This window comes from Tenrec ecaudatus, chromosome 10 (assembly GCF_050624435.1).
Source record: "Tenrec ecaudatus isolate mTenEca1 chromosome 10, mTenEca1.hap1, whole genome shotgun sequence".
In the NCBI taxonomy this organism is placed as follows: Eukaryota; Metazoa; Chordata; class Mammalia; order Afrosoricida; family Tenrecidae; genus Tenrec; species Tenrec ecaudatus.
The window spans coordinates 140,048,890-140,069,672 of NC_134539.1; the positions used below are offsets into that span (position 1 = coordinate 140,048,890).

At 57.4% G+C, this 20,783-nt stretch overlaps 1 protein-coding gene across 4 annotated transcripts in view; it reads right to left on the reverse strand.

Annotated features, from left to right (window-relative positions):
- Positions 1-615: 615 nt before the first annotated feature.
- The window catches only part of ARHGAP27 (Rho GTPase activating protein 27), a 43,666-nt gene continuing 23,498 nt past the window's right edge, over positions 616-20,783 (reverse strand). Inside the window, exons 4-18 of one of the 4 annotated variants that reach the window (XM_075561995.1) lie at positions 14,065-14,469; positions 13,613-13,795; positions 13,307-13,444; positions 13,124-13,204; positions 12,730-12,797; positions 12,334-12,478; positions 11,881-11,985; positions 5,427-5,525; positions 3,369-3,480; positions 3,136-3,261; positions 2,940-3,038; positions 2,736-2,813; positions 2,487-2,621; positions 2,261-2,366; positions 616-2,162 (exon numbers count right to left, since the gene is read on the reverse strand). In XM_075561995.1, the coding sequence (XP_075418110.1) occupies positions 1,985-2,162; positions 2,261-2,366; positions 2,487-2,621; positions 2,736-2,813; positions 2,940-3,038; positions 3,136-3,261; positions 3,369-3,480; positions 5,427-5,525; positions 11,881-11,985; positions 12,334-12,478; positions 12,730-12,797; positions 13,124-13,204; positions 13,307-13,444; positions 13,613-13,795; positions 14,065-14,469 (2,058 nt within the window). In that variant the 3' untranslated portion in view covers positions 616-1,984. The remainder of the gene's footprint in view (positions 2,163-2,260; positions 2,367-2,486; positions 2,622-2,735; positions 2,814-2,939; positions 3,039-3,135; positions 3,262-3,368; positions 3,481-5,426; positions 5,526-11,880; positions 11,986-12,333; positions 12,479-12,729; positions 12,798-13,123; positions 13,205-13,306; positions 13,445-13,612; positions 13,796-14,064; positions 14,470-20,783) is intronic. The other 3 variants (XM_075561996.1, XM_075561997.1, XM_075561998.1) reach the window with 3 other exon arrangements.

A 20,783-nucleotide genomic window follows, 5' to 3' on the forward strand; every position in this document is an offset into this window, starting at 1 on the left:
CCCTTTTCATGTGTGTGCGCTTCCCTGGCCTGAATGGCCTTCCTGGTGGACGTTCCGTGCCTTAGTGCTGACCCCAAACATGGCTTCTGTAGAGGAACCACAAGCCCCTGGGGGCCAGTCACACCCCAGGGGCACATCATCCAAGGACCACGTGCTTCTCCAGTGTTTGCCACGCCTATATTGGACTGACAGTTTAACGTGTGTGCAGTTCCACCCTCAGGCCTAGGTGAGCGGGGCCCCTGCCCGGGGAAAATTCTGTTCTACAACTTCTATCTCCCCTACAAGGTAAAGAATCCTGAGACCATGCTCTGGATGTCTGGGAGCCCAGAGTTCCCAACCCAAGTGACTGCAGCCAACTGTCCAGGGCTGCTTGACCAAGAGTGGACTCCACACGGCAGTGGATGCAGGGAGGGTGGACAGTTGGCTCGTACAGACTAGTGTCCACATTTGTGTGCCCCAATTTCTCCTTAGGACAGAAAGGCTCTGAAGGTGAGGAGGGTGATGGGTGAAGGGCCAGCACCGCCTACACAGCACCAGGTACCGGCGTCGAACTCAGGAGAACCAAGGCAGCTTGTGAGACCCTCCCAGGTCTTTGTGAGAGTCCGAGAGTCGAGGTAGGAGACTAGAACACATTTTATTCAACAGGTGTTAGCTGGATTGAGAACTTTTAAATACGTAGACATAGGGGGAGGCCTTCATTTGTACACTCGCCCCTGCTGGAGTGAGGGGAGGACATGGATCAGCCTCACAGACAGACCATAAGCTCCCTCAGGGCAGGCAGCATGCGCCGCCTCTCCACCCCAGAGCACAGTAGCAGACAATCAATGTTGGCCGTGAGAAACAATGAGCTCATCCAGGGTGAAGGCAAATGTCTAATAAATATTGTTTGTGGAATAAAGGAATGAGTAAGAGGGGTTGGGGCCCAAGATCTATAAACTGAGGTGGCTTGTGTGTGAGGGGGGCGCAGCTGCCCTAGGGCTCACGAGTCCTTTCCCAATGCCTGTCCCCTGCAGGTCTCCCACAGCTCCCGATGGCAAGGTGGGTATCATGCTTGGCAGTCTGGGCACTGCCAGACGGCTGCCCCAAGGGAAAAATAACCCCCACCCTCTGCCTTCCTTCAGGGCCCCTCCCCTGGCCCAGCTGGACCCACCGGCTCAGTTTCTTTGGTTGTTCCACAATCCTGCTGGGGCTGGGGGTGGCTAGAACTCTGGGTTCATATCCCCAGGAGGCTGTGGGTGGGCGGAACCTGCTCGGGACTCACACTGGCCAGTGGACACTTCACAAGCCAGCGTGTCACAGAAAGCCTCCCTTCCCCCTTTGTCAGCAGGGCTAGGTGTGGAGATGGTGGCTGTCAAATGCCACTGCCCACCATGAGTTTAGCGATTGGAGGAACCCTTACAGAACATGTGGGGGGCACAGGGGAGGGAGGGCAGAGGGGAGGAGCCACAAGGAGAAAGTGGTCAGCAGCCAGTCTTCCAGAGGACCCCGCGTGGGTAGGGACGCAGCTTCAGCTGCGCAGGAGCTGAGCTGGGCCTGCTCAGTGCCGTGTTGGCAGCAGGAGAGTTGTCGGTTGCTGCTTCTAGAGATAGGGGTTGTGCCTTGGGCTTCTAACCACAAGGTCAACGGTTCTAGTCCCTCGGCTCCATGGCAGGAGAAAGATGAGGTTGTCTGCCCCTGTAAAGATTTACAGTCTCTGAAACCCAAAGGGGGCGGTTCTACTCTATCCTCGCAGTCAGAATCCACTCATGGCTTTGGGTTTAGGGTGGTTTACAGGGAAGTCTCGGAACCCCGCCCCTCGCATTCCCGCCCCGGCACCGCAGGAGGCGCTGTAGTAAAGAATGGGACCGAAGCCCGCAGCAGGCTGAGAGAGGAATCACATTCGGACAACGGTTCCCTCGGGCTGGCGGTATCCTCGGACTGCTCAGCGGCGTGCGGTGGCAGCGCAGGCCTGCAGAGTCCAGGCGTGGCGGGCGCGCGGCCACGGTCAGTGCGGCCGGAAGATGTCGGAGCACTGCTGCAGGATGAGCTCGACCACCTGGTTCTGGAACACCATGCTCATGGGCATGCTGGTTTCCTCCGCCTCGGGCCGCAGCAGCGTGGGCCCGAACACGATGGCCATGCTCTGGGTGGACATGCGGTTCTGCTCGCGGTGCTCGATCACCCTGCGCGGGCGGGGAGGGGTCAGGGCCCAGCGTGGGGGCGGGCAGGCCGAGCAGGGCGTCCCCCCATCCACGCAGTCCCACAGGGGTGGCTGGCTTACCGGCATAGGTGCTGGAAGAGCAGCCGCAGGGTGTCGTGGTTGGGGGCGGGCAGCGAGCGCACCAGGTCACGCACACAGCGGCTGCGCTGAGTCAGGTCCTGCAACTCTAGGGGCGCGGCAGGGGCTCAGCGAGGCGGGCGGATCCAGAGGGGCTGACAGGCGGAGCTGTCGAGGCAGGCCGGTTCCTCCCCCCTACGCCCAGGCCGCCCCCCTCCCCAGTGCTCACTAATGGCGGCTATGAACTGGTGGAAGTGAGAGAAGGGGACGAGGGGCTCGGGCAGCTCCCGGAAGAAGAGCTTCAGGGCGCCGGTGATCACGTGGACGTCCTCCCAGCGCCCGTTGTCCAGGTCCAGACGCTCATCTGCCGGGGGTGGGGGTGGGGTGGGGTCGGGGGAGGACGGCACGACAGTCAGTGCCCTGCGCCTTCAGCTCAGGGCAGGGCCAGGGTCAGGGTCAGGGTCAGGGCGGGCCTCACCGTGGTCCACCTTGTAGCGTAGTTTCTGGATAGTGGCCAGGTTCCCACTGATGCGATACAACCCGTCGATGTCCAGGCCTGCAGCAGAGGGGCGCGCTGACTCCGGGGTGTGTGTGGGTAGATGGGTGGGGTGTGCCTGAGGTCTTCCACCCTGCACCCCCTCATCCCCGGGGCCTGGGCAGGGGCTCCTGGGGGAAGGCCTACCCCGAGCCTCGACCGTGCGAATGCACTGCTGCACGAAGCGCGGCACCTGGGTCCTCTCCCGCTCGCACAGCACGGCCAGCGCGCAGCCGAACACCTGGTCTGGGGGGCGGGGCAGGCAGGTCAGCGCCACCCTGCGACGCCCCCCTATTCCCCCCCCCCGCCCCCAAGCCGCCCGCCCCTGCCCGGCCGGTGGTACCTTTAATGTAGCCCTTGTCCCGCAGCGACTGCAGCGTGGGCCGCCTCAACAGGAACTTGCGAAGCTTGTGCCGGACCTTGCTCACGTCACTCTCCAGACCCCCGGGGCCCAGGGCCAGTGTGGCTGCTGCAGGAGGGGGGAAGGTGGAGGCGGTGAGGGGAGGGTGACGACACCAATCTGGTCCCCAGCCAGCATCCCTCCCTCCTGCGCCCGTCCCCGCCCCGAGTGCACACCTGCGCTGGGCCGCGCATCCTCCTCCCGGTCCCGCCAGCTTCCCAAGCGCTCGCTCGACCCGAAGTCCACGCTGCTGCTCTCACTTTCCTCATCGCGGGGAAGGTCTACGGACTGGAATACCGCAGCCTCAGATCTGGGGTCCTCCCAGTCCCGCCTGCAAGGACGCTCCCAGGTGGAGGAAGGCCCTCACCTCCACCAGGGACTCGGCTCCCTCGCTTAGCTTGCTGTGTGGAGCCCTTTGGAAGGTGGTGACAGCTGCTGTCTCCCCACCCTTTGCTACTGATGACCCTTAGTGTACCCCCAGGTCTGCCCAGCTCTCTTTACTGACCTCAGCTCCCCTGGACACCCCCCCCCCAAGGCCAACAGCTTCTAGCTCTGAGCCTGTGATGCCAGCCTAACGGAACCCTGCCAGCAGCGATCCCCCCACCACCTTACTAATCCAAACCCCTGCCTCAAATGCTGCATGCACCCAGGGGTGGCTCAGGAAATGGGGCAAGATGGTCCCAGGGGGTGTGGGGGCCAGAGCAGACAGAATGAACCCGCATCTTCTCCACTTATGCAAGTGCTTTGTATTTGATGCTTTAAGGAAACGAGAGTGGACACTGGAACTCAATCCCTTTCATTCAGCGGTGACTCTGGCCTAGGCTGTTACTGGGTGTCAACGGTCTTCCTGCCTCCCTTGTCCTAGCATGACCCTCCATGCGGACAGGGAAGGTGAGAAGAAGAGAAAGTGTAGCCCCACCCGGGTCCCTCAGGAGTCCGGCCCGCAGCCCCACTACCTTCCCAGCCCCCCAGTTTTGTCTGCGTGCCCACCCGCCTCTGGGGAGCATGTGCTGAGGGAAGGGGACCCCACTGTGGAATCTACATTCATCGTGGAGGATGCACTGTCTTCACCTGAGGTGATGTGATTCTGACCAGGAAGGAGGGAAATCAGGAGGGGGGGGCTTCTGGGCCCTTCCAGGGGCCGAGACCCTTGAAGCTGTGCCAGCCCAAGACCATGAAGAGAACTGGTTTGAAGAGGGGCCTGATGGGGACTGACTTGAAGAAGGGTCGATGACAGGGAGACAGCAGAGCAGAGATAGTGGGGAAGCTGCTGGCCCTCGAGGGACCGCCCATCAGCTAAGATACTAAGTCGCTTTCTGTGAGCCAGTTCAGCTGGACGGTGGTCCTTGTGTCCTGAAGACCCTCAGACTCTAGCTCCTGGGGAGGTCCTCCCTGGGGCTACCACCCTCACCTGCCTGTCTTCACATCCTCCCTCCTTGGGTCACTGAGAGAAGGAGGTGAGGCAATATAAATAGATCCCCAGCAGCGGGGCCCTTGGTGGGTCCTTGGGTTCCCCGTGTGCAGAGTCCGCTTCCCATCCTGGGAGCCCTGGGCTGATGTGTCAGGTGTCACCTGAGGCTGGAGACCAGAGCTGGTGCCCCTCACCAGTCTGCCAAGGCCCAAACGACTCTCCTGCTGCTTCCCAGAGAGATCCTGGGCCACTGCCCTGTGGGAGGGCCACCCAGAGTCATGCCTGACAGTTCCAGGCTCTCTGATCTGCTAGGGAGCTCAAAAGAAGGGGCTGTGCTCCCACAAGGAGGAGGCAACAGTAGGCTGTCGGGTTTGGGTGGAAGGCAGAGGCAGGGACACACAACCCCAGGGGAGGCCCAGCCCAGGGGGCAGCAGCACCTGCTGAAGTCGCCCCCCCCCCCCACTGCCATCCTGCAGGGCAAACCCCAGGGCTGTACTCACATACTTAAGAAAGCTGTTTCTTTAGCAGCTCCTCTGGCGACCCCAGCAATAAGTGGGGCCCCTGCCATTGAAGGCAGGCTATTAATTGTTAGGTGCTGTCCAGTTAGTTGCGACTGGACATACCAGCGAATGAAGCATGACCTGGGTCCGCCTCCCAATTATTACATCTCAGTCCATTGTTGTGGCAACTGTCAGTCTGGTGGATCCCCAGAGCTGGCCCATCCCCTGACGCCCTGCCCCCACCACAGTGGGCAAATGCCCTCACGGTGGTTGGCACCTCTTCTTCCCTACACACCAGCCCTGAGGCCCTGGCTTCTGCCTACCAGTTCCTGGATGCCCTGGGCGATGGCCTGGTGCCACGTGCTGATGATGGCCTCCGAGTCGTGCTGGATCAGGTACTCCGAGCCATCACGGCTCCGCAGCTGGAGGGACACAAGCAGCTGGTCGGCTCGGCTCCTGGAGTCTGCCCGGGGCTAGGCCCCTAGGAGAGACCTAGAGATCAAAGTGACCCAGCCCACTGCCAGGCCCAGAGCCTCATGGAGCCAGGGCTTCCGGCTGGGCCCTGTGCCCGCCTCACTAAAGGACTGAGAGACAGCAGGCTGCCCTTCCTCAGTGCTCCCTCATGAGCCATGGAGCCAGCTCTGAGGAAAGGCCTGCTCAGCTCCCTGTCAACCTTGCCTTCCCCTGCACCTCAGGCTCTGCAGGGGCGGCCTTACCCAGGACAGGGCCGGGGCTGCAGACGCTAAGTGAATACACTGCCCGAAGGCCCTGGGCCCGGCAGTCTGACCAACCGTGACCAAAGTGCAGGGAGAGAGGCTCTGAGGACAGACCACCCTGAGAGGGTTGAAATACAGGGCTTACCCCTCTACACAGGAGGACCTGGGCCTGCCCTCCCACCCTCTCCCACCCTCCCACCCTCTCCCACCCTCTAGCTTGGGCACTGCCTCCTTGCACTGCCCGCTTGGTCAGATCGTCAGCACGGACCACCCCAAGCCAAGCCCTTTGGGGGTAGCAGCCTGGGGGACCTTGCTCTGAGGAAACCCACTTGCAGCTGGATGGCCCGAAGTACTGGCCGACGAGTGACCAGAGGAGGCGCAGCCCTGGAAGCCTGCTGGATGTTCCACCCAGACCGTATGCCATGTTCACTCTGAAGAGGCCCACAGTCCGGCCCCCGGAGCCACTAGTGTGCGCTGCTGAGGAGCAAGCAGGTCCCCACAGCCAGGCTGCGGAGTCTCTGAAGGAGAAGGTGGCACCTGAGAGGGCTCCCTCCTCAGCCTCTGGCTCCGGGTGCCCAGTGATGGTGTTCGGGGCAGCTGCTCATGCCAGCCCTGCCCTTTGGGTACACTCAGAAATCGTCCCACACAGCAGGGGGAGGAGCACCTGCCAGCCTTTTGCCACCTCCTCCTTTTCAGCTTTCAGCTGAAGGCTCTTTAAACTGAGGTCACACACACACACACACACACATATTTTAAAAGAAAACATTTTCATGTCCTATTGGTGGCACAATGGGTCAGCATGTGACCATTAACCAAAAGGTTGGTGGTTTGAACCCAGCCAGCCACTCTGGTGATCTGTTTCCAAGGAGATGGAAGCCCATCGATGGGGGAAGGCCTCCTCTGTACCCTGGGCCTTTGTGAGCTGGAATGGATGCTGCCCCCCCACTCCCACCCCTGCTCCCCCACTGCAAAACCTAGAGCCCGTTCAACAGTCAGCCCAGACAGCCTCACGTTGACCTAACAGACAAAGGCCTGTCTGGTATTCCATAGAACAGCCTAACAGCCGAGCTTTGGAAGCAAAGCCCGTGATTGGGGCTGCTCTTTAAAAACAGAATCGTTCCACATCTGAAAGGTTTATACAGAAGGCAGCAGAGCTAGACAGGCGCAGAGCCACCCCTGACCTGCCGGCACAGCACTCCTGGCCAATGCGCCAGCAGGTGAGCTGCTCTATGCTAGCCAGTGTTCTCAGGGAGCCAGGCCTGCTGTTTTCTGGGGTGCGAAGGTGACCAGGAAAGCCAGATGGGGCGAGCCCCCACGCCCAATGAACCAGCTAGCCTGAGTGGCAGAGACTTTGCATCGTCTCTTAGGAAACATCCTGGGGTTTGCTTACAGGTCACCCTGAGTGCAGTGTGGGTGGCCTCCAGCCCGCTGGGAGGCAGGGAGCCTCTTCCATCCACTCAAGGCTGCCAGCCTTCCTTTCAGCCGGAGCACTTGCCAAGAGCACCAGCTGCATGCTAATCCTCGCCAGAAAAAACAACCCAGAAGAATCTACTCAGAAACATTCATCAAAAGCCATGATGTGGGAAACCACCTGAAGAGAGTGTATTCAGACAAACTCTCAGCGTTCCCGAGTTAAGGAGTCTGGGAGGCCAGGGCTCTCGGGGAGGGAACCTTCACGTTCATGGGCTGGAGCTGTGTCCCACTCACATTCTCCTGAGTAAGAAGTTATTCCCCACGATGTCCCCCAGAATAATGTCACTCTTAAGGTGCTACTTGCAAGCACATGGCTGCCACCACATCTGCTTGGAGGCCATCTGCCATCAAAAGCAGTCAGACCATTTAACCCACTCCCTTCTGATAAGGATCCTAGCTTGTTCCCCTGGAACTCCAAGACACCGGAGGTCAAGGCAGCGCAGAGAAGACACCAAGGTTAGGCTGCCCTCTGGGCTCTAGAAGCCGCCCTTCTGGTTTCGTATGTACCTTCCTGCCACATGTATGCCTCTAGCGCCTCCCTTTCCTATTGCGTGCATACCCCTAACTCATCCCCATCCTGTCACGTATGCCTCCAATACAACCCCTTCCTGCTAGGTTTGTGCTTAACATGACTTTCATGCCTGAGATTTTATAAGCTCGTGAGAGAATATATTACATACTTTCACTGTTTAGCCCTGGTTCCTGAAGCCACAGCGGAGGTGAGCACCCCCAAAGCTTTTATCTGTCTCTTAATTTCCTCCCTTCAATGCATCCCTCATTCTGGTCCCAATGGACATGGAAGCGGTGAGCCTTTGCATGCTTTCTCTTGTCTGATGTGATGTCTCTTTACACAAACGCCTCCATGGACCCATTCGGGTGTGGGGCTGGTCTCCCACACTGCGAGAGAGGTGACCAGTCTGGAGAACTGTTTGAAGGACGCCACTCTGAGTCAGGGAAGGCACGAGGGCCTCCTTCCTTTGACACCCATGACAGGCATCGTGAGTTAACTTGGCTCTCTGCCCTGCCACGCCTGGAGGAGGCTCCAGAGCTCTTCTCAAGACTTCATCCAGCTCTTCAGATGTGGGTGTTCTGGTTCTAGAACGCCATGAAGCTTGGTCAGTCACCAAGAACCACACACCCATGTCCTTGCAGAAGGGTTTTCTCTGGGAGCAGAGTTAAGGAGTGGCCTTCACGTTAAAGAGCTACCTGAAATAGCCCCAAGGGCCCTGAGCCGCATCCATCTAGCCCAGCAGCCGGCAATCTTTTGAGACAGAAGGGCCAATCCTGCCTCCCCCCCACCTTACATTTTAGAAGTGGTTTGAGAGCCATACGTATATTTTGACAAACAAATGAAATCTGCGTCATCTGACGAATAATCTTTCAGTTTTTTTCAATTTCCTTTAGCGCCACATGGACCTACGGCAAGTGCACATACGGCTCTCGAGCCACAGTGTGCTGACCCCTGGGCTAGACCCCATGTTCATGGAATCACTCAGGGGACATTTCTTCAAGTGCAAAGGGCAAGGAGAACGCTTTCACTGCCCCCAAGTCTGGATGGGTTTTACTTTTATTCAGTAAGAGCCAGGCAACAGATTACTCTTCTCTCCGTGTGTTAGCTACCAGGGAAATTGGAGTCAGTTTTTCCATCTTCCATTAACAGCCATATCACCTGAATGTCACCTGCTCCCAACAGCCTGGTCACCACTGAGCTTTGTTTTGCTTGGTTGGTTTTTGTTTTTTTTTTTTTACTAGATTTTACTCGATTTTGCCAGCTCCTCATTTGTGTGTTTGTTGTGAGTGGCCTCAAAACTTTGGGGGACTGAGGGGGATGGTAAAAGTGGTTTAGGAGAGAGGAGTCACGATGGCATCCAGATAGAATCACCCACAGGCACTCTTGTTGTTAGACCAGAAAATTAAGAGACAGGCATGCGGAGCCAGCCCATGGAGAAAGCGATGGGATTGAAGGCTCCGGAGGAGGCAGGGCAAGGGAGCTGTGAGCAAACAATGCCACAGACAGGGGAACAACTAGGTAGTTAAAATCAACAATGTAGAACCCTGGGGGTGTTGGAGCAGCAGCAACCTAGCTGAGAGGGATTACTAAGAGGCAGAAGAAGGGCGAGCGTGATGGTGGGACAGGAGGAAGGTAAAAGGAAACAGAGGAAAGATCTAGGAAGCAAAGCTCAGGATAGAGGTATGAACATAGGTGTGCATTTATGTAAACATATTAATTCATAAAAAATAGAAATATTGGCCTATGTGCATATATTTATATGGCAAATACATTGAAGTGGATGGACTTTGGGCTTCAGCTCAAGCCTTCCCTCAGCACTTTGTTTTAACAACCTGGCATTCTGTGATGCTCACCTTCCTGGCACAATCACTGAAGACAAAATGGGTGCATAAGCAAGTGAGAAGAAAGCTGATGGTGCCTGGCTATCAAAAGATAACACGTCTGGGGTCTTAAAGGCTTGAAGTTAAACAAGTGGTCATGTAGCAGAGAAGCAACAAGCCCACATGGAAGAAGCACAACTGTAGGTGTCAACGGAATCAGGTAACAGGTACCAGAAGACCAAAATCAAACAACAACAAAAAATACACCTTGTTGAGAATGGGGGTGGGGGGGGAGTTAAAGCAGAGACCCAAACCCGTCTATAGACAATGGGACATCCCCTCACAGAAGGGTCACAAGGAAAGGCTGAGGCAACCAGGGCACAGCACAGCATCAATGAAACACACAATATTCCTCTCGTTCCTTGAGGTTTCCGCAACCCCCACTATCATGACCCCAGTCCTGCCTTTCACTATGGGGTAGGCCAGAGCATGTGCACAGGTACAGGTAAGAGCTCACCACACACAGAATCCAGGTCAGATAAACCCTTCAGAAACAGAAATAGGAGTAGTGATGCCAGGAGGTTAGGGAGAGGGTGGGGAGAGGATGGGGGAAGAAACCATAGTGGGGGAAGGGAGACAGTGGTCAATATCAAATATGAAAACAATAATAATTTATGAAGGGGTCATGAGGGTGTGGGGGGGAGAAGAGGAGCTGATACCAGGGGCTCAAATAGAAAGTAAAATGTTTAGAAAACAATGATGGCACCATATGTACAAACATGCATGATACAACTGATGTATGGATTATTATAAGAGCCCCTAATAAAATGATCTTTTAAAAAAATTTAAAAGAGAGTGGCTTAAAAACAAGACCACTACAGACTCTTCGAGACACCTAAGTCAACTGGCAAAACCTAGGTCATTCGGTAGCGATGGGACACCACTGCCTGATGTAACCGAACTGTGGAATAGTCTGATGTCTGGATGAGCGGCTAATAAAATTGTTTGGAAAACAAACATTTCTACTGTATAGTTCAGTGAGATCCAAAAGCAATGTGTGTTGGGTCCTACGGAGGAGCTTATCATATAAAAGATGCTTAATAAATTGGTAAGAGCAATGAAAAAACGACAACAAGACCATAGGTCATGTAGCTAATGCTCCATTTGTTAGCCTGGTGGGAAGCAGCTGGACTCTTCAAAGCTTGCAATCAGCCAGCTAAGAGACCATGGGTCTCTTCCTACTTGGAGCAAGGGAGCACTCAGTCGGTGGAAGTCTCAGGGGAGCAATTAGGCCAAAGGACTACAATGGGCACATGTGGCCTCCTCTACCCTGTGACTAGAGAACTAGGTGATGCCAACTACCACTGCCTCCACTCTGACCAAGACTCCACAACAGACCTCCTTGTTAGCAATGGGTAAACAATGTAGCACTAATCAACAAGAAGACCAGACTTGCTGGTCTGAAAGACACCAGAGGACCCACCGAGCCTACTGCTGACACTCCTGAAGGCCACCTTTCAGTCAAATAATAGACGAGTGTTTATTCTATAGAACCACCCGTGATGCAAGACCAGAAGAGCAATGTTTGCCCAAAACCAAAGATGAGAAGGCAGGGAGGGCAGGGAAACTGGACAAATGGAAACAGGGAACCCAGCGTGCGAACAAGGGGGAGGTGGACATGCCCAGGGGATGGCAACCAGTGTCGCAGAACCATCCCTGGATGAATTGATTGGAAAAGGAACACGCCACACAAAGATTTGCCGGAAGCACCTTAAATTTTAAAGCAAAAAGACAAAACCTGACCGGCAAGGTTGGGGCATTGTGAAGACCCTTGCCTGGACCCCACTGGCCTCTCTCTTCCTTCTGGGCAAACCTGCATGTCCAGTGCCCTGGTTTATTAACAGGGGACCCAAGCCAGCTGGAAGCTGGGTCGGAGCAGCCTATCAGAGTGACTGGGGATGGGCGTCTCCTGTCTCTCCTCACCCAGTGGCTGGGTGAGGGGCTGCCCTTCTATGCATTAGAGTTTCATTTCCCATTGGTCCCTACACCTCCCTGGTCTTGGGGCCCCAAACTGGCAAAGTCAGCTACTAGAGAGGGAACTGCAGAATCCGTGAGACGTGGGGCAACTGGAGCCTTGAGCCCTGAGTGCTCCTACCACGGCTCTCCCAGGCCCGCATTCTTCCAGTGGGGCTTGCCCAGTGATGAGGGTCCCAAACCCTCTGCACACTCCTTCCATCTCACCACCACCCCCACTCACCTCCAGGACATTCTTCTTGCTGGACTTGTCTTTGGGAGCCAAGGCAAGTGAGGCGCCCCTCAGCTCTACTGTGTACTCTGGCGTGGACAGCTTGGAAGGATGCTTCTGAAGAAGGGCAGGGTGGAGAGCCCCATTACGAGGGGCCCTCTGCGAAGACCCACCAGCCTCCATCTGGCGCCCAAAACCGCCTGGGGCCCCTGGTAGCCAGGCAACAGAAAGACCAGGAACCTACAGATCTGGGTGCTTCTTAACCATGGAGCTTACCAGTCTGCTTGTTCATTGCTGCCTGCCCACCCAGGCAAGGGTGAGAGGAAGGGATGTAGCCCCCTTCCAGCAAGCTGGCATGGCCCACCCTCCAGAGGTGGCTGGCCCTGCTTCTCCTTGGCAGACTGCTGTTGTAGCCCTCCTCCCTGCAAGGCTCAGCTCACGGGCTGGTGTTCCAGTCCCACTAACCCTTGACCAGCCGGAGTAGATGGGTGGTCCTTGCCCTGGGGAAGTGGGCCTCACCAGGGCGCTGGCAGCTGAGGTCTTCGAGTCCTTAAAGAATGTCAGCACACCGCCCTCCAGCACAGTCCAAGAGGCACTCCAATGCTTCTTCCTAGGTGGGTGGAGAGTGGGCAGGGATTGGAGGGGACCCCGGGCTGAGTCTCCTTTCCATTATAATCACCCTCAAGATCAGGGCACAGTCTGGAGCACCCAACTGTAGGAGTTAGACACCCAACTGGTAACACTGAGTAGCCAAGGGACCTGCAGGTCCTAAGTCACTGCATGCTTCCTCACAGGGCACAGAGTACTCGGTGAGCTGAATCAGTGAGGCCCACGGTGCCCTGGGTGCAGGCAGCCTCTCACCGCAATCGCTTTCCCTTGTCCACAGTCTTGGTCCGGTGGAGCACGCCTGCCTTGTCCAGAGTCTTGATCTTTGAGGAGGGGAAAGAGGAGGCAGTTAAGGGGTGCATTACATGAGGCAGAGGCTGGTCTCCCCTCTGGCCAGCACCGCCCCGCAGGCTGGGCCTGGGTCTCCCCTGAAGCTTCCTCATGCTGCACAGCCCCCTGACGGGTGGTGGACACTTGGGCAGCGGCAGCAGTGGCAAGAGAGGTTATCTACCCAGCTCCCAGCCTCACCCATCTCAGGGCCTGGGCATACCCTGATTTCTGGGGCCAGTGATGGGCTGGGTAGGGAGACAGACACAGTTCCTGCTCGAGGGCCCCAGAATCCCTGTCAGAGCTGTGCATGCTCCCTCACCTTCTCTTCGGGTGGGCTGGCCTGAGCCGGGGTGTCACTGTCGTTGGATCTGAGGATGTTTCGAGGGGTAGGGACAGGGACCTAGGGGGGGGGGGAAGCCAAAGCAGTTGCTGGTGACCCCACTCTAGTCGGTGAGGTCAGCAGCTTTCTTCCTAGGCCCTCGGGGGTGGGGGGCTTTCAAACCTCTAAGCTTTCACAGAGCACCCAGCCACCACCAGGGCCTTCTCCAGAGATGGTTACCTGGGGCAGCTCCCACCGCACCGAGGAGTCCTCCGGGTTGTAGAAGTATGGCTTCCCGTGCTGGTCCTCCAGCCTCACCCACTGGGGGAGTGACAGATAGGGTCAGGGAGGAACTGCTAGAGGGGCGGCGCTGGGGACTGTCCTGTCTCAGGCTGGGGCGGTAAGGGAGCAGCCGAGGAGCTTAGTGGAGGGTCACCAATTAGAAGCTCCCAGTGGCTGTCCGGGGCCCACCTGCCTGCTTGCCCTTACCTGCTCTTGGGTGAAGTGGTTGGTATACGAAATCTGTCCGTCCACCCCCACGTGCTGAGACCAGCCTGGGGGCGTGGCCAAGGGAGAGGCGGGGCCGGGTTCACTGAAAGAGCCCACTGGAGAATAATCTTCCTCGGGGTAACTTGTCAGCGATTCCGGGTAGTCAGTCTCAGGGGTGGGCGGCTGCCAGAAGCAGGAGGTGGAGTCTGAGGCTCTCAGAGCCAGGCCCGCCCCGCCCCGTCCCCTCTGGGGTGGGGTGGGCGGGGGACGACGGGGAGCATCAGATGCTCCCAGAATCAGCCCTGCCCACCCCAGGCCCCGCCCCTCGCGCCAGGCCCCGCCCCTCACTTGCGGGTCCCTGGGTCTGCAGGGAGCAGAGGTGGGGTCAGAGGCTCCCAGAACCAGACCCGCCCACATTGGGCTCCGCCTCCCACGCAGGCCCCGCCCCTCACCCGCCGGTCCCGGTCCCGGGGGCTGTCGGGGCTCGGACTCAGGGCGGGCTGCATCTCCTGCGGGTCCTCGGGCTCGGGCTCGTCCTCCCAGACCTTCTCGCCCGTGAGCGGGTTGTAGAAGAACACCCGGCGGCTCGCCTCGTCCCAGTACTGGTCCCACTCGGCCTCGAGGCTCTCGCGGCTGCCCACCGAGGCCAGGGAGGTGGCCGGGCTGGCGGCGGCCTCGAAGGGCGACTCCCAGGTGGTCACGCCCGTGTCTGGGTTGTAGTAGTAGGGGCGTCCGGTGTCCGCGTCCGTCAGCGTCTCCCAGACCGGGCCGGGGCGCGGGGCTGCCTCGGCGTCCGGGGAGGTGGCCTGCGGCTGCCGCTGGACGTTGGCGTACACGGGCTCCGCGGGCTCGTCCACCTGCGCGAGGAGGAAGAGAGGCGCTTTCAGCGCAGCTCCAGGCTTACGTGGCCACGGGCTCGAGCCCTGACTCGGCCTCCTGCCACCTGGGCCACCTGCAGCAAGTCCCCGGCTGTAAAAAATCTGTCCTGCCCATCTCCAGACGTTGTGGCAAGAGAATAAGGAAATGCGCTCGCGAGTGTTCTTGTAGTACCCAGATGCGTGGGAAACTTTCTTGCGTTATTTATTAACAAAAATAAAACATAGATATCGGGGCTCTCACAGCTGTAGGTAGGGCTGGGGCCAGGTCCTTCCCGTGACCCTTCCCTTCAGGTCACCTGCTGGGAGGTCCAGGCCATTTGAGAGTGAAGTACACATTGGGGGAGGGGGGAGCGCTCATTGAGAGCCCCACCTCTCCCTCACTCCCAGCCCCCCAAAGCTTGGGTTGTAACTTGGCTGGTGTGGGGCTTGCAACCCCTCAGATTAAATTCTGATAAGGAAGGAGGGAAAGGGAGATGAAGTCTTGGGAGGAAGGGGCTAAAAAAGGGGCACCGCCCCCCACCCCAAGGAGACAGTGGGGGCGGGGCGGGGGCGTGGAGGGGCTGGGAGGTTCTGCCTCATTGCAGTGCTCTCTAACACCCTCAGGGCAAAGTCGAAGCCTCCCTTTAGCACAGAAGCTTGCAACACCTGCCTGGGCCTCTGCCTTATCCTGCCACTCCTTGGCCCTGGCCTTGAACTTTAAATTCCAGTAGCCGTGTCTGCCCAGGCCTCAGCTTATTCAAGGTCTGACAGGCCCTGTCCCTGGTTGCTTCCATCGCCTCCTTTTGAGTATCTGTGAGCCTGCAGTCGGCCCCCACAGCCCAGTATCCTCTCTAGGGGAACACGGGGCACCAGCCCAAGATATTTCCCAAGGATGCTTCAGGGGAAGCAAAGAAGTTCAAAATGGCAAACTTAACTTTAGTTTTGTGTAAAAAAAAACCCAACAAACCAAAAACCCAAAATGCTAACCAAGTTCTTCTCTGGCAGTGAGATCATAAAGGCCCGATTTGGTTTTTGTTTCTTTTTTAAACTTTCCTATGACCTCAAATGTTGTACACACACAAAAAAAACCACCCCACCCTTTTTAAAAACTAAACCAAACCATCATGGATGTTTCTCTGTGAACTGTGAACCAGGCATTAAGCCACTAGCTACAAACACCTTGAGAGGGGAGCAGGCTTCGCCCCAAGGCCTGTGGCAGGCACCTCAGCACTACAGTGATACACTGCCCAACAAAGACCGGCTGCTCAGGCCAGGGGCTGGGGGAGGCCCAGGTGTCATGGCAGAGAGCGAGTAGCAGGGAGATAAGCGAGGTCAAAGATACAACCCACCAATGGTGGTCTCAAGATCACTGCCAAGGAGGGCTAGACCAGCAGAGGGCTAGACTCGAGATGTGGTAGGAGAAGGGGATGTTGCTAAGTTCCCACGGGAGTAGGCAGGCACAGGGGGACCAGGGCGCAGCCCTGACCAAGGCCCTATGTGGTGGAGACATGACCTCCACCGCACGATTCCTTTCTTTCCTCCCACTGCAGCCCTCTGCGGCATCCAGTAAGTCCACCACACCAGACTGTTCACAGACACAAAGGATGACTTCTGTCTGCCTCCCTCCCTCCTGCGTCTTTATCTCATTCCCTGCCCACCCAAACCCTGCCTGCCCACTGGCTGTCCCTCCCATGCGAAGTCTAGCTCTCTGACCCCTGCTTGTCACCGTTGGGGCCCAATGGCATTCTGCCCAGAGAGCTGGTGAGTGGCCCATTCATTTGCTGGCTTTCTCTACCCCCAAAGGCAGGACTTCCTGGACAGCAAGACCCAGATTGACTAATGGATCACAGCAGTCCCCACCCCAGCCCCAAGCAGGTGTTCTGATGCTCCACAGCACAGAGCATAAGGTTTCCTGTGCCCACGGCACGCCTGTGGCAAGCTTCAGCAAAACACAGCCACCTGGTGCCCGTTTGCCCAAGAACTTTCGGAGAGGGAGGGTTGGAGTCCTGAAGCCAGGAGACAGCTCGGGAGGACAGGATGGAGGCCAGAGCAGAGGAAGGCAGAGGAACCAGCTGAACTCTGGGGCCGTGCTCATGGGCCTGGGGTTGGAAAGGCCCATGGCAGTGATGAGCCCAACCACAGAGGCAGGCTCTTTGGGGTCACAGGGAGCCCCAGGATGATGGAGCTGGCTGGGAGCTCAGGTACCAAGGAGATACTCAGGGTAGAAGTAGAAGCATGGACACCCAGTGTCACAGGGCCATCGGGAGGAAAAGAAGATGCAAGCTACACCTGGGGCCCCGTCCCGATCAGATGGGGACAGGCAGGCCCCTTTGAAGGAAGTACATTCTAAAGATTGTAGCTGCCCCAGAAGCAGGCAGCTTGGAGGGCTGGGGAGCTTCCCCACAGGCCCCTATGGCCCCCACAGTGCTGGGACATTTCCCCCTCATCCATAGCGGCAGGCAAATCTGACCGGCTCCACAAAACCCAGGCCTGGCTGCATACCCAGGCTCCTGGGCTTGGCCTCCAGTCACATCCAAAAGACATAAGGTACATTGAGTAGGAAAGAGGAAGTCACCCCTCACCCCAAGCCAAAGGACAGTGCCAAGAGGGGTCCCACTACACCCAGTACTTCCTGACAGCAGACTCCCCTTGTCTTGCATTCCCTCCTCTTGCCCATGAGCAGGTAGTCCTGCCTCCCCTGCTCCAGCCACCCACCCCTCTCAGCCACTCCCTGCCCCCTCCTCTGCCCCTTCTCCCCTCACTCTCCCCCCTCACCCAGGCTTCAGAGAAGAGGAGGCTTAGGATTCCATGAGACCCCTGCCTGAGACCCCTGCTCACCCGGGGCTAAAGGACAGAGGCCCATAGCCGCCCCGGCCCTGGTCCCTGCAGGTCCCATTGATGCTGGAGTCCCTACCTTCCCGCAAAGGGCCTGACTCTGCCGTCTGGTCAGCTTGGCAATCATGTCCACCATCCTGCCCCTCAGCACGGGGACAGAGCCCTGGGAAAGCTCTGGGGGTGGAGTCAAGGGGCACAACCCAGGGCTGGCACAGGGCAGCGGGGAAACAAGAAGTTGTCTGGAGAGGGTGGGAGGCACAGCCCATTTCCTGTCGGAGCTGCGGAAGTGCAGCCTGAGATAGAGATGTGGGCTGGGGTGAGCTGGGGGCCCAGGTCCTTGAAGCCGTGCTAGCGCAGTGGTGAGCACTGGGCTGCTAACACAAAGGCCGGTGATTCAAATCAACCAGCTCGTCCTCAGGAGCAAGATGTGGCTGTCGGCTTCTGTAGAGATTGACAGCTTTAGAACCCCCCACGGGCCAGTTCTACCCTGTCCGCCAGGGTCCTGATGAGTCAGAATGGACTGGATAATGCCACAAGTTTGGGCCACCGCTGGCTGTCCCCTTCTGGGTCTGCCTATCAGCCCTGCGCCCCGTTCTGAATCCCGGGTGCGGACAGACAAGGCCAGGCAGCAGAGACATGAGAGAGGTGTACATTTAACCCACGGGGAAGGGGCATGTGTGGGAGATACTGCAGAGATGGGGGCAGACAAGGGGCAGTAGGATCCCCTTTGCCTGGCCTGTACTAGCTCCTGGGGCGGAAACAGGACAGTGAGCTGTGAGCAGCTCCCCTGAGACCTGAGGAGGGTGTGCTGAGAAAGAGGAAGTGTGTGTGTGTGTGTGTGTGTGTGCACACGCGCAAGGTATGGGGGTGGGGCTCCCAAAAAGGAAGGGCTCTGGGCACATTGGCACCGGAAGCCCATCAGCCACAGCCACGAGGAAGGAAAATGGATTCTGACCACACCACTGTCTGCTCGCCTGCCCACCTGGGCCAACCTCCTCTGGCGTGGTCACCAAGCCCAAGCACCTCGCCTGCCTGTGCCCCCACTTATCCCACCCTGACTCTGCCCACTCGTACATCTACCCTGCATCTCAAAGACTGAACTGTATCTCCCCAAAATATGTGCCAACTTGGCTGGGCTGATTCTCGGCAGTTTGGCAGTTACACAATGATGGGATCGCCTCCCGTGGCGTGATCAACCAATGAGTTATCCAGGGATTAGGACGGGCTGCAACACCTTAAGTCAGTTTACAGTTCTGCTCCAATGGAAGGGGAATGGCCCTGGGATGTGGCTGACGTGATCTTTTCTCTGACAAGAGATCAAAGGAGGGAACAGTCAGCGGAGGATGGACGACCACTGAAGAAGAAAACGCCGAGAACAGAGCAGATCCTATGGATGCAGGGTCCCTGTGCTGAGAACCTCCTAGATCCAGGGGATGCCTGATGACAAGACTCATGGAGATCTTCGAGGACACTGGGCCCACAGATGGACAAAGGAAGACAGAGCCTTCCCCCTGATAGAAAAAGCCTTCCCCTAGAAGTGGTGCCCTGCATTTGGGCCTCCAGCCTCCTAAACTGTGAGAGAATCCATCTGTTTGGTAAAGCCTGCCACCTGTGGCACTGCTGTCATAGGGGCACTTGACAGCCAAGACACCGCCTATGCACCCACCTATGCCCACACATCTGTGTGTCTGCGTGTGCCGACATGCGTCCATCCTGCTTGTGCCCCCAAACATGCCCACCCATGCCTGTGTGTCCCTACATGCCCTCCACAAATTAAGGGGGACAGGAACCAGTTCCTCTTCTGGGACTCCTCCCTACACCCCTTCCCACTGGGGATGCTCAGACCCTGACTGAGCCCCAGGAGGTCCCAGATGAGAAGCTTCAGCTTCCACCAGGTTTTCCCAAAGTGGGTGATACTGCCCCCTGGGGGGCACTGAAATGATCCAGGAGCCTGCAAACACTATCTTGATTATGGGTCATGGTGGCAGCTATATCATCTCCAGTCAACTTGAGTGAAGGGGTGGATTCTAGCCTGTCAATCAGGTCATAGCCAATGAGGCCTCTGTGTGGGCATGGCCTTCTCCTGAGGATTCTGCGAACTCCTGTCTTCCTCCCTGGAGGTGGTGCACACTCTCTCTCTGTTTCACATTCCGGCTGACAAGCCACATGGAGCTATGCGGGCGGAGCCAGAGCCCCGGAGCTGGAGCAGCCACATGGAGACCCACGCCAGCCCTGAGATGCTTCCACTGCTGCTGCTTCCACAAGACTTTCCACCCACTGGTCTGTGATCTTCCTGCATTCGGCATTATTGCATGTGTTGTGTGAGTCTGAAGAGGAATTTATAGACTGGTATAGGACACATAGGCTAATATCGGACTTATGGACTTGATCTGGGCTGGGCTGGTATGTTTTCTGAATACACAATTACTCTTTGAGATAAAACTCTCTCTTACACACATAGGAGCATCTCTGGATTTTTCTCTAATCAACCCAGATGAAAACAGCCATCCTATAAACGTGTTTGATTGCCAGGAGGGGCTGTCTTTTTTAATTTTTTCTTTCCTGAAAAGGGAGTGGTAGGCCCAAAAAGGTTTGGGAACCTATACTCTAAGCCCTTGGGGACCATCTAGCTTTACCACCCCCCTCAGAGGTGCTTCTCCTAGCTAAGATGCTAAGTAGCACCCTGACCACCCACCTGCAGCTTGCTCACTCTCTTGCAGTTGCTGTTCACTCCCAGTGCAGGCTCAGACTCCCACCTGCCTGGCTGGATCCCAGACCTTTCAATCTCCATCTTTCTGTTTTCATAGCCCTTCATCCGCAGCCCGGCCACTCACTGTACCCACACGTTCATCTCCCAAGCCTTTGCCTCCTGCACCTGGTTCTGGTTCAGGACAGGGACCAAGTTGAACCAGGCCCAGTATGGATTTGGGGTGTGGACCCATGGTGAGATGACGCCCCGAGCAGTTCTGGGGTCCTACACCCTTCAAGAAAAGGGCTTCCGTATCACGTCCCACCTCCATCCTCTGCTGTCCAGAACCCAGGGAGCATGCCTGGCCCAACCCTCTGCCCTGAGTCAAGGGACAGATCGGGAGGGAGTTCTCCAACTCGCCACACATGTGACACATCACACTGCCCCACTCCTAGGGACAAGGACCCTGCTCACACACACAAACGAGGTCACCGAGGGCAGGGAGCCAGGCCCAGGAAGTGGGGATACCTTCTGTAAATTCCTGAGGAGCCAGAAACTCTGAGCCACAGGGAGGTGCTGGGGTAGGGAGAGGGTCGGGTCGGGGTGGAACCACAGGAGTGACGCGTGTGGCTGAGACCAGAATGGGCAGCCAGCATGTCACTGCTTCCGATTCTCAGCCAGGTGCCTGCTGTTTCCCCAGGGGCTCGACCCCCAGGGTCGGAGGGGACCTCCAGCCCCACACTGGCTGCAGGGACCAACAACTGAGCCAATCCCAAACCAAACCCACAAG